This window comes from Giraffa tippelskirchi, chromosome 12, assembly GCF_054371585.1.
Source record: "Giraffa tippelskirchi isolate mGirTip1 chromosome 12, T2T-mGirTip1v1.2.pri, whole genome shotgun sequence".
NCBI lineage: Eukaryota > Metazoa > Chordata > Mammalia > Artiodactyla > Giraffidae > Giraffa > Giraffa tippelskirchi.
In genome coordinates, this window is record NC_137286.1 from 149,735,566 (window position 1) to 149,749,620 (window position 14,055).

General features: G+C 64.3%; 1 protein-coding gene across 8 annotated transcripts in view; it reads right to left on the reverse strand.

Moving 5' to 3' along the window:
* Positions 1 to 477: 477 nt before the first annotated feature.
* GAS6 (growth arrest specific 6) overlaps positions 478 to 14,055 on the reverse strand; it is a 29,283-nt gene continuing 15,705 nt past the window's right edge. For 4 of the 8 annotated variants that reach the window (XM_081551591.1, XM_081551594.1, XM_081551592.1 and 1 more), the window contains 9 exons: positions 11,142 to 11,264; positions 9,660 to 9,781; positions 9,453 to 9,571; positions 8,994 to 9,183; positions 6,864 to 7,028; positions 5,795 to 5,963; positions 2,982 to 3,154; positions 1,630 to 1,858; positions 478 to 898 (listed from right to left, as the gene is read on the reverse strand). In XM_081551591.1, coding sequence (XP_081407717.1) covers positions 747 to 898; positions 1,630 to 1,858; positions 2,982 to 3,154; positions 5,795 to 5,963; positions 6,864 to 7,028; positions 8,994 to 9,183; positions 9,453 to 9,571; positions 9,660 to 9,781; positions 11,142 to 11,264 — 1,442 coding nt within the window. In that variant the 3' untranslated portion in view covers positions 478 to 746. Of the gene's footprint in view, positions 949 to 1,587; positions 1,895 to 2,922; positions 3,155 to 5,794; positions 5,964 to 6,863; positions 7,029 to 8,993; positions 9,184 to 9,452; positions 9,572 to 9,659; positions 9,782 to 11,141; positions 11,265 to 14,055 lie in introns of all 8 variants that reach the window. The other 4 variants (XM_081551589.1, XM_081551590.1, XR_014071701.1 and 1 more) reach the window with 3 other exon arrangements.

Here is a 14,055-nt window from a genome sequence, read left to right on the forward strand (position 1 = left end):
ACTTTGGGATGGACTCAAGCCAGCAGGTGCTGGAGATGCCCCTGGAGCCTCTGCTGTGATGGCCCCCGCAACCCTGGGCGTGTCCTGCTGCAGCTGCAAACCGCGGGCTAGGTCTCCGAGACCAGTGGGTCCCACAGGTTCCCCATGGCTGCCCCCCACCCCTTACTCCTGGAGCCAGAGCACGAGGCCTGCCCACTTGACCTCCTGGAGACCCGGCTCACTGCCTGGCCCCTCAAAATGAGCAAACAGGCCCCGGGTTTTAACCAGAGAGCTGAGGCTGGGTGGGCGTGTCAGGGAGCCAGCGGTGCTGACCTGCCATACGTCCAGCCCCGCCCCGTGAAGCGACTCGTCCCCACCAGGGGGACCTCGGGCAGCAGGAGCGGGGGTGACGGCCCCTGGACTTACGGAGTCCCCCGACCGCTGATCCCTGACGGCCCGCCGCAAAGCAGCAAGGAGCAGACACCGCCAACACGGAGCTAGAAAGGTTCTGTAAATATTTTATTTTTCCATAGTTTTAAGTCAGAAAGAAGCATCTGGTGATAAAAATAACAGAATCCTTTTCCCGGGTCCGCTCAGGCGGCGCTGAGGTTAGTCCTCTATGTACACGTATGTTACACGCAGGGAGGGAGGCCCCGAGGGGCTCGGCAGGCGAGGCTTCCGTGTGTCCGGCGCGGGCGCAGCCGCCCTCCTTCCAGGTCGAGGGCGGCGGCGGCGTGCGTGGGGCGGGGCGTCTGCGGCCCGGAAGCCTAGGCGGCGGGCGCGACGGGAGGGCAGGAGTGGGACGTGATGTCGCCGTGCTTGTAGGCGGCTTCGTCCAGGTCCAGCGCCTTCCGGTTGACCTCCAGCGTCATGCAGCCGCGGTAGAAGGCCGTGACCGGAGCCGAGGTCACGGGCACATCTGGGCCGTGGGGAAAGAGCAAGCGCGTCTTAGCGGGCGCCCCGCCGCGTCTCCGGCAGAACGTCACCGTGCAGCTCGGCCACGAGCCCCGGCGGGCAGCAGACGCCTGCCACCAGGCTTGGCACGGCACCCCGACCCCCCAGGAGGACACACAGATAGTCACATCCATTAAATATCATCTCCTCGGCCCGAATGAGTCATGCCCAGGGCTTCCAGGCTCTCTCATCCTCTTCAAAGCTCTGTTTACTAAAACCGAACGCAGTTGGAGTCTGGCGGCCAAGACAGCGATCCTCCAACGGCGACAAGTGGAGACCCGCCTGAGCGGTGGGAGGCCCAGCCTCTCCCACCCCCACTACTCTGTCAGGATACCACCTCCAGATGCAGCGGGGGCGGGCTCACCTGGCCTGCAGCCAGGGCAGCTGGACACCAGGCCTCGGGGGCGGGGCACTGGAGCACCTGGCTCCCCGTGTGGCCCCTGGGCTGGCCCTCCCCGCCGGCCTTGGCCCGACTCACCATCCGATACCCATGGGGGGTGTTCCTGGAGGGTGTGGGGTGGGGGACAGCTTCAGGCCGATGCTTGTCCCCCTAAGCATGCTGTCAGCCTGACCCCACAGCAGCTGGGCCGGGCCCGATACCCCGCAAGCACATGATGCTGCCACAGGCTGGCTCCTCCCGCCTCCCTTCCCCACAGAGCGCCCGGCCTGCCTGGGGGCGCGAGTTGGGGCCCCTACCTGGCAGTCCCCCGATGAAGGTGAGCACAGAGCCCTCCAGGTGTCTCCCGAGGACGGCCAGCCGCTCCTGCAGCCCCGCTGGGTTCTCTTCACTCTGGCCCTGGGTGCCATCCACCTCCAGGGTGGCCCTGTCCTTATTCACAGAGACGGTCACCACGTGCTCCTGGCCGTCGCAGACCTTGATCTCCATCAGGACCAGGGTGACGCCCTCCACGGCCAGGACGACCAGCTGTGGGGAGAGGCACAGCTGACCGGGGTGGACGGGCTGGCGGCCACGTGCCCGCGGGCCCTCCTGTCCTGCCGAGGTCTGTGGGTCTCCTGTGGGTAGGGTCGCTTACGGCCCGAGCGTGACAGGGACATGGCTTCTACACGCGTGAAGGAAGGGGCGACCCCCTGCAACGTGATTGAGGACCAACATAAAGCCGCACATCCCCGGGAGGGAGGTGGGGGAAACACGCTCCGGTCACAGGGACACACATGCATCGGCCTGGGCAGAGGTGACCAGGGCTCCCACTGTGTCCATGCCTGAGTACAGGGCAGAGGTGACCAGGGCTCCCATCATGTCTGCAATCAGGACACAGGGCAGAGGTGACCATGGCTCCTACTGTGTCCACGGCTGGGACACAGGGCAGAGGTGACCAGGGCTCCCATCGCATCCATGGCCGAGACACAGGGCAGAGGTGACCAGGGCTCCCACCGTGTCCACGGGTGGGACACAGGGCAGAGGTGACCAGGGCTCCCACCGTGTCTGCGGCTGGGACACAGGGCAGAGGTGACCATGGCTCCCACCGCGTCCATGGCCAGGACACAGGGCAGAGCTGCCCTTTGCATGTGACGCTGCCACAGAAACCAGAGAGGGGCCAAGCCTGGGTCTGTGCCCATCAGCTTGTGCTGCAGTAAGAGGGGAGCTCATGGCTCCCGCAGGCAGGCTGACGTGGGGAACACACCCCTCTGGGGACAGAGGCAGGAGAAGAAACCCATTTCCACTGCTCTTGCCTGTTCTCCGAGAAGACAGCCAGGGGAGTGACCACAGTGGCAGTCGGGGGCAGGGCGGGGACTCCATGGAGGTGACGGCGGCCTGTCCAGGGGCGGATACTCAGAGCCCTGCCTGCCTCCAGGGGCGGCCTGGCGAGGATCTGGGCCTGTCTGCACACTCACACACGTCATTTGTGAGCAAAATCATTTGGCTTAAATACAAGCGATTAATTCAAATTATCTACACCGCTGAGGGGGCAGGACGGTCTCCCCACTGCACAGCCAGCCTGCGGGACTCCAGCACCTTCCCGGAGCCACGAGAGGCCAGTGAGATGCTGCTGGGGGTGGGGGGCGGGGCCGGCAGCGGCGAGCGGTACCTGCTTTTTGAGCTTCTTGGTGGAGTGGTAGTCGACCAGCGCCACGGAGAGGGCCACGGCCTGGTGGTCGCCCACCAGCGCGAGCAGCACCCCGGTGTCCGCGGCAGGGCGGACCCGAGCCACGGCCTCCACTGCCCAGGTGGTCTCCGTCCCGCCGGCCGGCGACTTCCGTGCTGCAAGGAAGGCTGCGCATCACCAGGCGGTCCAGACGGCGCGGTGGCGAGGCGGCGGGCTGGGCCCCCGCGGGGCCCTGGGCGGCAGAGGCAACAGGAAGCCGGTAGCTCAGGGCTCAGTGGCCCAGAGTCAGCCGTTTGGCCAGCAGCTGGGAACTGACGGGGAACCGGCATCGGACTCCAAAGGCCCCGGCCCGCCCGAGCATGGTCACGCCGCCCACGCCCCAAAAACCCCCTTGAGTGACCACCGGGCCGCCCCACCCAATCCGGCTGGGACCACCCTCTGGGCGCCCGACTCCCCGCCCCCAGGACCGGAATGGGGCGGGGCTCAGCCCCCAGCCCGCCCACCGCATAGGCTCAGCTCCACAAACTGAAGGACCGGGAAGGGTTGGGAAGGCAGTGAAAACTGTGCCGGACACTGTGTCCAATCTTCGGCCCTGACCCGCACTCTTCCGCTCTAATCGACGCCTCCGCGAGGCAGGCGCTGCTTACAGGACACGTGTTACAGGACACGGTAGGCACGTGTGTGCGTGACAAGCCACCTGGCGTGCGTCTTGTATGTCATGTGCCAAAGCACCCTTGGTAGCCGCAGGGGGCCCGGGTCTCAGACGCAAACACCACCTCCTGTCTCCTCCCAGCTGAGCAACGGCTGCTTAAGGGGCTGGAAAGAAACCCTGCCCCCTTGGTTTCTGAGCGTTTCCACCTCTGGGGATGGCAGGTCGGCAAGGCCACTCGGGTCAGGCCTTGCCCTGCGCTGGACTCTTCCACCAGTGGACTGTGAGCCCCCTGAATCGTGTGCGGGTCCCCACCCCAGAGAGGGACGTAATGGTCAGTTCTGAAGACTGTTCACTGAACTAAATGCACACAGAATTGGAAAAAGCAACAAACAAACCCCCCAAACCCAGCCTTCTCCTCTGTTGCCAAGTTTCCCTGCATCCCTGATGGTGGGGAGAGGGGCGATCTCTGCGGGGTCCCCCCGACGAAGGTGGGGAGAGCGTGTTTGAGGGGCCAGCGCCTCAGCTCCCCTGGGGAGGTTTCCTTGGGGGCCGAGGGGGGTCACCCGCGTGCTGGGGCTTTAAGACCCACTGAGTCCAGAGCCTCAACCTGCCGCTGAGAACGGTGCCTGTGACTCCTGACACGTCCCTTCTGTGTTGTAACAAGGACAGGACGGCCCAGCCTGAGGAGCACGAGAGGCCAGTCCTGACTGCCATGCGGCCTCTGCCTCACAACCTGCAGATCTGAGCCCGCAGCCAGGCTGCTGCCTCCGTAGCAGGCACACAGGCAGGGGGGCCGTGCCGCCAGCGTGTTCCGTGTGACACTGGACACCACAAGGACGCCTGGTCTGCGTGCGCAGAAGCCAGCCCTGAAGGGGCGGCGTGCACTCTGCACGAGCTGCAGTCAGGAGTGAAGGGTTCTCTTCAGCGACCCGGTGACGCTCGTGACAGGTAAAGCCAAGACAGAAATGGGGAGGGGGGAGCAGTTCCCACCTCTGACCCGAACAGAGCCTCCCTAAACTTGGGCCACGCAGGGTGGTGAGGGTCACGTGTGCGCCTTCAACCATGGCAGGCTTAGAGTCTGGAAACAGAGAGACGCGGGCGGCATGCCGGGGGGGTGAGGCAGAGCCAGGAGGGGCTTGGGGAGGCGGCTGTGGCGGCCATGCTAGGAGCCTGGCTGGAGGGGAGATGGAGGAGGGGAGGGGAGAGACCCCAGGGCCACCGGCTCCGGACACCTTGCCGCCCCGAGGAAAGAGGCTCCTGGGTCCATGCGCGGTGTCTCCCAGGCCGTGACGCAGAGCCGCCCAACATCCTCAAGTCAAAGGCCACCAAGGCCACGAGCCGAGGCACAGTGACGCCTCCGGGCACAGGGGTGCCCTCCCGGGAGCAGAGGTTAACTCTGGCCTTGCCTGAGGAAATCTGGGGAAATCCTGAGGCCAGACTCAAACGGAACCGCTGTGCCCCCCACCCCCTATGGTCCACACCGTCCAGGCCAACCCCTCGGGGCAGATGCAGCACTACCCGGTTTGGAACATCCGCTTATTTCACGTAAAGCTGAAGGCCAGGTGGCCACTCATCAGCGTTCGAGGATGACCCACCTTTAAACTGTCGCTGACTAATACCAAAAGGGAAGCAGTCGTAGGCACTGAGGGCCCTGCTTTACAGAAGCAGGAGGGACTCTGGGCGAACTGCCGTCCCCTGCAGCCACCCTGGCCCCTGGCTGCCCGCCCCGCCCACACCCCTCTCGCTGGTGTCACAGAAAAGCTCCTCGGTAGCTTCTGCAGCGGCTGGAAAAGCCTCAGTTCTCTGAGGCAGAGTCGTAGCTGGGGCCTCTGCCCGTCTCTTCCTGCTGAGCCTGGAGCACTGGACTCCTGGCGGTGCAGCCCCTCTCCACGGCCCACAGCGCTGTGACCGTAGATGTGCTCAAGCATGTCTCGTCTCAGAACCTTCCTGGAAACTCCCGCTTCGAGCCCAGCGTCCCCTGTCTCAGCCACAGGCCCTCCACCGTCCCATTCTCCCCACAACCCAGCGCCCGGGCCGTCCCTCAGGCACCTGCCCGGGGAGGACTGGCTGCTGCTGTCTGGTTTCGGGGAATTTCGGCCAGAAGGCTGAGCGCGGCTGTCCCCTCGCAGGAGCGGAGACTCACCGTAATCCAGGTGGAAGAAGGCAAACCCGCTCCCGGGGAAGAAGGACCCCTTCTCGATCACGGAGAAGCACTGCATCTTCACGTTGGCCTTGACCGTCTCCTGCACGGTGGTGTCCTCACCGTCCAGCCAGTGCCAGCTTCTCAGGCAGCCGTCCAGACGCGGGTTCATCTGGAGACAGAGACCCCAGTGGCTCCCTGGTGCCGCCTGTCCTGTGGCACCCTGCTGGTCACGCACGTGGCAATCCACCACCCGTGGGCATGGACTCTGCCGTGGGCTGTCGCTCTGCCCTGGACCTGCTCGGGGCTGCCCCCGCCCCTGCCCCCACTCGCGCCTGGTCCCCCCTCAGCTGGCAGGCTTGGGGCGCTGACCGCCATCTGGAAGGACGGGTGAGGGGACGTGCACACGCCTGTGCTCACGCCAGGTCCCTGGAGCAGGACTCCAGCTCAGCCGCACCTGCCGAGTGGCTCTGAGCAGGTTGGGCCAGCCCGGCCTTGTCTGGAAAACCAGGAGGGACTCTGGGGTGTCGGACAGCCCTCAGCCCTCGGGGCGGGGGGAGACGCTGCGACACCGCCGCCCACTCGGGGCCTCAGCGTGCTGGACTCTCGTCTCCTGTCCGCTGTGGGAATCCGACTTGGAGCCAGGGGCTCTGGTGCAGATAGCAGCACGCCGGGGGTGAGAAGGGACAGGACTTTGAGAAATGACCAACACCGACCTCTCGTTAGGTCTTATTTGCCCTACGGGAACCCCAACAGCGTTAACAACCCATAATGTTCTTGGGAACTGTCCACAAAAAGTGTTGAAAAGTAAGTTCATTGTTCTTTTCGTGAGAGAATAATTTCATTGTGATTTATCTCCTCTGCAAAATAGACGGTTCATTATCAATTCAGACGAAAACGCAAATCAGTTTCATAGAAAGAGACAGTAAGGTACGTGCAACAGCGGCACCTGCAGCTTGTTACATTCTAGAGACGCCCCTCCTCCAGATCCTTCACCAGACCTGGTCAGTGTGGTTAACGGCCCTCCTCACCCCCCGGAGCTCGGACCCCAGGGGCTCAGAGCGAAGCTTACAGGCTGCACAAGGTCTCTCTCCTGGAAGGGGATGCCCCCCACGGTCAGGTTCAGATGGTACAGTCCTCTGTCCAGCTGGAACAGGTCCCCGGCCACGGCGATCTTCATCACAGCGTCCTTGTTCACCTTGATCACCAGGTTCCGCTCGAGCTCCTCGACAGAGATCTGAGGAGCACAGGCGCCGTGAGGGTGGACGTGCACCTTCTGAAGGGGGGCCCAACCTGGGGTACCAATTCCCATCACCACCTGGGGGAGACCCCCAGCCTTGGGGGTCCAGGCTGACCACCTACACTGCCTCCCTGGCATCCGCAGTGTGGCTCCGGCCCCGCCAACTCCCCCGGGGCCTCGTCCCCCTTCTTGCGAGGGGACCTCCCCTCCCCATTTCTGGGCCTGCATCAAGCCTTAGCCAGGGAGCTGCTTCAGGAGCCTGGGTCACTGCCCCCGCACAGCCCTGGGGTCTCTGCTCCACCGTGGCCCTTTGCCTCTCTGCCCTCAGCTGAGCACGTTTAGACAGGAGAACACTTTCTACCCTGGCATTTCCTGCAGCCAGGCAGTGCTCGGCACAGACTGGACGCTGAGAGAGCATGTGCTGCTAAGTCGCTTCAGTCGTGTCCGACTCTGTGTGACCCCACAGACGGCAGCCAACCAGGCTCCCCCATCCCTGGGATTCTCCAGGCAAGAACACTGGAGTGGGTTGCCATTTCCTTCTCCAATGCAGGAAAGTGAAAAGTGAAAGTGAAGTCGCTCAGTCGTGTCCGACTCTTAGCGACCCCCTGGACTGCAGCCTACCAGGCTCCTCCGTCCATGGGATTTTCCAGGCAAGAGTACTGGAGTGGGGTGCCATTGCCTTCTCCGATGAATTCTCTGTAAAACTGCCCCCTCTCCCCTGCTCTCCTTGTAGGAAAGTTTAAAGCCTATCTCTCTGTGCATGGTGCGTCTTCCTCAGCCCCAGTAGCCCCTGGTTTCCGTTCCAGCTCAGGTGGAGGAACATCCAGGTGTGGAGTCTGAGTTTGGCAAGACGGCAGAGTGGGGGGCGTGGGGTCTCGCGGGGGCCGGAGAGCAGGCAGGTCATCACGGAGCCGGGCCTGTGGCTCAAGGGCCGGGTGAGTCTTGGGGTGAGCGGGGTGCTGGGGCCACACACCCACTGGTAGTGCCTCCCCCGGCCCCGCTCAGGCCCCTCGTGCCCCTCAAGCTCAGGGTCAAGCTCGGGGCAGCGGGCTCCTACATGTGGAGCGCCCCCAACCCCGGGGACAGCTTCCCTGCAGAGTGACTATCTTATCTGTCCCCTTGCAGAAGGTCTCCTCCTGCTGTCATGACAGTGCCTGGGGTTTAAGAGTCTAGGAGTGGAGGAGCTGGACCCACTGACGGGATGGAAACACCAGCAAACGTCTACAGTGCTTTTATTCGTGGAGGGCAGGGCAACTTTTTCCATTTTATCTTTGCTTCTAAAGGAAAAAAGAATGCTTTTCCCATTTCTCTTTCAAGCACTTATTTCTAAAAACCCAGTTCTACCTAGGGCGCCTCCAGTTTGGGAGGAAGCCCGTCTGTCACAGGCCACTTTGCCCCAGGCATTGTGGTACCGACAGAGCCGACGGCCGGAGGCCAGGCTCTGGGCGATCGGGGCGCCTCCATCGAGAGGCAGCCAAGCGTGAGCCCTGGAGGTCAGCAGGACTGGAGCGGGCCTGGAGGCAGAGCCCGGGACGCTGTTGGGCACGGCCGATGCTGACCCCCACTGACAGCACGTGGCGGCAGGGCAGGCACCCAGATCTCGACCCGTTCTCAGCCTCCTTGCAGCTGACAGTCTGAACTGGAGGGTCCTTGGGAAGGGGAGCCCCGTGTGCTGCAGGGGGCCCAGTAGCCCTGCTGGCCTCAGTCCAGTGGCCCGGAGCCCCCACCCATAGTTGTGACAAATAGAAGCGTCTCCAGACACAGCTAGGTGTCCCCAGCGCAGCTTGTCCACTGAGGACTGTGGTCCCGGCAGTGGAAGCCCAGCTCAGCTTCTGTGATAACGCCCAGCAGGGTGCAGGCTTCCTGCCAGGGCCGCCCTGCTGGGGCCGTGCCCGCTGACCATCGAGAGAGTGAACGTGAGCATCGCGGGGTCCTGGGCAGGGCTGCGGGGGCCCCACTCACCGTCTGCCACGAGCCATGGTTGATGACGGGCCCGCTGCCGGTGACGCGGCCCACCCCCTGGTAGCGGAGCTGCAGCTCCAGCCGGCCAGCCCGCAGGCCCAGGACGATCCAGGTGCTGTCCCGGTGGCCTCCGGCGAAGAACAGGACGCCCTCAGGGTCAAAGGTCCTGAAGTCGAACTCAGCCACCAGTCTGTGGGCCGGTGGGAACAGAAGGGCCACTGTAAGCTGCAGTGCGTGGCCGTTCCCAGCGCAGGCTGGCCCAGCCTCAGGAAGCGCCAGGTGGGCAGGCCGGGAGCCATCCGCACGCTGACGCTGGCAGGGAGTCGCTGGGCAGGGAAGGCTGGCACCAGCTCTGAGACCCGCGCGGCCATGCCGGACAGTGGGCGCCCTGACCCGGCAGCCTCGTGCCCACGGGTGTGGGCGGGGCCGGCGTCCCCTCGGGGCCGGACGCCCTCTCACCTCGTGGGCTGCATCCGTTTGAAGAGCAGTTTGATCACAGGCATCGCGCTGAACATGCGGCCCAGGTACAGGGACTTCACGCTCTTGGCCACATTGAAGGGCACGCAGGGCAGGATGTCCTGTCGGGGGTGGGGGGTGGGCACAGCTGTCAGGCGGGGGCGCCGAAACCCCGGGGTCCTGCTGCCCCCGCCGGCCACCTGGGGCTACCTCGCAGGTGTTCATGTCCTGGGACAGCTTCAGGCCCCCGCGCCCGTCGCAGTGGCAGGTGTAGCTCCCAGGGGAGTTGACGCAGACCTGCTCACAGCGCTCCTCCGCGCACTCGTCCATGTCTGCAGCCACAAGGAAGCCCCTGAGCCCGCGGGGCCGACAGAGCCTGCCCCCACCACCCCTTGGCAGATGTGAGGCCCAGCATGGAGCCTCGGGCGGCCCAGATGCACGGCTCCTGCCCAGCTCCCACCGGGCCCGCCGGCTCCTTCCTGGGGACACGGTCGCGTGCTTGGATGGCGGCCGTCAGCATGGCCGGGTCGGCACACACAGGATGCCAGGCTCATGGTTTGGGCATGGCTTTGTGCCCGGGACAGTGTCCAGGGTGGAGGAGCCGGGATGGCCTGGGGGGCTGGGGAGGCAGGCTGGGACCACCTGTCTCCTTCCTCGTGCAGGAGCAGCCACGGGCCCCAGGCGGGAAGGTGGTGGGAGGCAGCGTGGCTGGCTGGGCCCCTGGGCACGGCTGGGCCAGGTGCACTGGTGACAGGAGAGAAGGCAGCTGCCCAAGAGCCGGGCCCCGCCTCGTCCGTCTCCCTGTGTCTCTGAAGAGGGGCCAGTCACACAAGAGACGGGCCCCGTCGCGTATGTGCAGGTGAGGCAGGGGCCACGTCACTTGTGTGCAGATGAGGCAGGGGCCCCGTCACATGTGTGCAGGTGAGACGGGCCATGTCGTGTATGTGCAGGTGAGGCAGGGGCCACGTCGCGTGTGTGCAGGTGAGGCAGGGGCCCCATCGCATGCGAGCAGGTGAGACGGGCCACGTTGCGTGTGTGCAGGTGAGGCAGGGGCCCCGTCGCCTGCGTGCAGATGAGACGGGCCCCGTCGCGTGTGTGCAGGTGAGGCAGGGGCCACGTCGCGTGTGTGCAGGTGAGGCAGGGGCCACGTCGCATGTGTGCAGGTGAGACAGGCCATGTCGCGTGTGTGCAGGTGAGGCAGGGGCCCTGTCGCATGCGTGCAGGTGAGACGGGCCACGTCGCGTGTCCAGGTGAGGCAGGGGCCCCGTCGCATGCGTGCAGGTGAGACGGGCCACGTCGCGTGTGTGCAGGTCAGGCACGTCGCGTGTGTGGTGAGACTGCAGCCACATCACATGCATGCAGGTGAGACAGGGGCCACGTCACTTGCGTGCAGGTGAGGCAGGCCACGTCGTATGCGTGTAGGTGTGACGGGCCATGTCACGTGTATGGTGAGACAGGGGCCACATCACTTGCATGCAGATGAGGCAGGGGCCACGTTGCATGCGTGCAGGTGAGGCGGGGCCACGTCGCGTGTGTGCAGGTGAGGCGGGGCCACGTCGCGTGCGTGCAGGTGAGACAGGCCACGTCGCGTGTTGCAGGTACTCAGACCCACTGGGGCACATGGCACACAGCGCTCCTGGAGCGTGGTGCCCTGTGTGCGCGTGTGTGTCCCGTGTGGCCTCAGGTAGGTACCTCGGCAGCCCTTCTCCTGCGAGCTGAACACGTAGCCCTCGTCGCAGATGCAGGAGTAGGAGCCTGGCAGATTCTGGCACCGCGCTGCCCCGCAGGCACCCGCGTCCGCACATTCGTCTACATCTGCAGGAAAAACCAGCTGCATCAGGTCCACCAGGCCTGCTGGCGGCCAGCCCGGAAGGAGCTGCTGCCCGCTGGCCAGGAACCGTGCTGAGGCGGCCAGCTCTGCAGGGGGAGCCCGGCCCGGCCTGGCAGGGTCAGTGCAGTGCCCCCTCCCCCTCTTCTCCCCCCCTCCTTCCCCTCTCCCCCTCCCATCCTCCCCTCCTCTCCCCCTTCCCTCCCCCACCCCTCTCCCCCTCCCTCCCCCCTCCCATCCTCTCCCCCTTTCCCCTCCCCTGCCTCTCCCCCTCACATCCTCTCCCCTCTCCTTCTCCTCCTCTCCCCCTCCTCTCTTTGTCTCCTCTCTTCCTTCCATCCACTGGGCTTTCAGCCCCAGCCCACAAGCAGGGCTGGGGGTGGGTGGGGAGTTTCTGATCGGGGCCTGGTTGAGAAGGCTGATTCCTGTCGCTGCAGGGCACTGGCTGGCCAGGTGCACAGAGTTGTTGCCGAATTCAAATGACAGCAGAGTCCAAGAAGGTAAAAAAGCACCTCTGGGGCCTTTTAACTCGAAGTCCCACCCTGCATCCCCAGACCCCCCCAACCACCAAGCTGACTGCATGGGCCTCACACTGAGGTCTGCCCAGGGAAAACCAGCACCACAGTCACGGTTAGTGACCTTCCGGGGTCTGTCCTGAGGCTCCCTTCCCTCTGCCACATGCCAAACCAGTATCAGCAGGAGAAGCCTGCACCCAAGAACTGGCTCCTAAGGAGACAGAGGGAATTTCTAGAAGGTGCAACTGGTACTTCAAATAAGATCTGTCCGCAAAGACTCACAACTGCTCCTGACTTTGTCACAAGGGCAGCTTGGCACACAGGCTTTCAGATGTGGAAACCAAGATTCCTCCCAGAGACGGCGGGAATGATCCACGTGCTCCCTGCAAGGAGCCTGTAAACCCACAGGGCCCCACACTGTCAGGACTGATCTGCACCGAGCTGCCCAACCCACGGGCACTGCAGGAGCCAGGCTGGGCCGACCCCACGTGGGCCGGGGTGGCAGTGGGTCCAGATCAGCCCCAGCTATTCAGGAGCGGGAGGTGCCATGCGGAGTCCCCAGGCGGGTAGGCACCATGCTCACAGTGGGGGCTGCGGGCAGGCCCCCCTGCACTGTGCTGGCTCAGCAGTGCCAGCCCCCTGCCCTCAGCTGCCGAGACTTCACCACAACCGTAGGGAAAGCTTGCAGCCCACCCTGCGGTCTTGCTCAACCTAACTGCCTCCACGAAAGCTCACGATGAGTGATGACCAGCTTCTGGGTGGTCCCCTGTTGGCAGCCAAGAAAGTGTCCAGAGACTCATCCACAAAGGCTGGGCAGTGCTTCAGGGCAGACCCCGGGAGCCCACCCCATGGGCGCAGGGTCCCCACCCCCTCACTCTCAGCATCTCAGGGCTGACCCCAGAGAACATGATGAGAAGGTGCCTCACTGCAGGGATCCTAAGGAAACAGTGATGCCAAGAGAAACGGAGGTGCTGGGCCAGCATCTACAGGCACAGCCCGAAACCGGCGTCGGGGTGGGGCCCATGCCATCAGGCTAAGTGGCGACCAGTCCTGCTAACGGGTGGCACAGAGCCCCACCCTGCTGTCCTGCAGTCAGGGATGCAGGATGCTGGGATTCACTCAGAGCCGGAGGCCACCTCACCCGGGTGGTATGTGAGGTAGACCAGAGGTTCAAAGCCGGTCCTCGGGGTTTTCCAAAGAGGGCTCCTTCGCAGGGCTGAGACAGTGCCTGGAGCACCCATATGGACAGCACAGGGCTCCCCTAGAATCTGAGCCCCACAGTCTGGGCCAGCCCTTGGAACTGCCCCGGCAGCTGCGGGCACAGGAGAGGTTGAGCCTGAGTAGAGAAGGACTCCCGGAGAAGTGAGGGGACAAGCCCTCGGGTCCCTGAGCACCGCCTCCCAAGCCCCACAACGACCACCCTGTGACATGGCCTGGCTGGAAGTGTGTTCTCAGAGGGAGGCAGACGGCTGTGAAGGGCGGGGGGGTGGTGGGAACCACCACCAGGACACACGGATGCCTCCCGCATCTCGTCAGGCCTGGGAGGCACTGATGTGCACAGACTGGAAGAGGTTTTTCCAGACGAGAGCCGACCCGCGTCTGTGCTCGGGGCTCCAGGCCCCCCGGGCCCTGACCCTTCATGCTGCTGAGACAGATGGGAATCCACGGAGAGAGGGAGGCGGGTGGGCGAGGTGACCCTGGAGAGTGGGGTGAGAGAGGGGTGCCTCTAGGGAGCGGGCAGCTTGCAGTGGTTTCTTGGGGTGCCCCAGGTGCTGGGCTGTGGGGAGCCCCAGACCGACTGCAGAAGCAGGGGGGCAGGGTAGCTGCCCTCCAGCTTCACTCCAGAGCAGACCTTTCTCAGAGGAAGGCTGGTGACCGGGCCCTTGAGAAGCCAGTGGGGCGGGCGTGGTGAGGTCGGATCCTGGAGGCATCGAGCAGAACCCTGCAGGCCCCACACCCACCCACCACGTACAAAACCGAGCAGTTACTGATCAGGACGACAGTCACACTGTGTCGGATGCACGTCTCTGAGTAGGTTTATAGAGGCTGTAACTGCTGCCAGAGGCAAAGGGCAGACTGCAAAATGAGCTGACTGCAGACAGGACAGAAGCGGCTCCGGCCCGAGCAGAACTAAACCTGTGGCCTCGAGAGATTGGGATCCACACTATCGCTCCCAACAGTCTGTGTCTCTGTGGGCACCGGAATCGTTTGTTCTGCCCGTATGTGTAAGGAGGCAACTAAAACCATCAGCGAAGAGATGCTC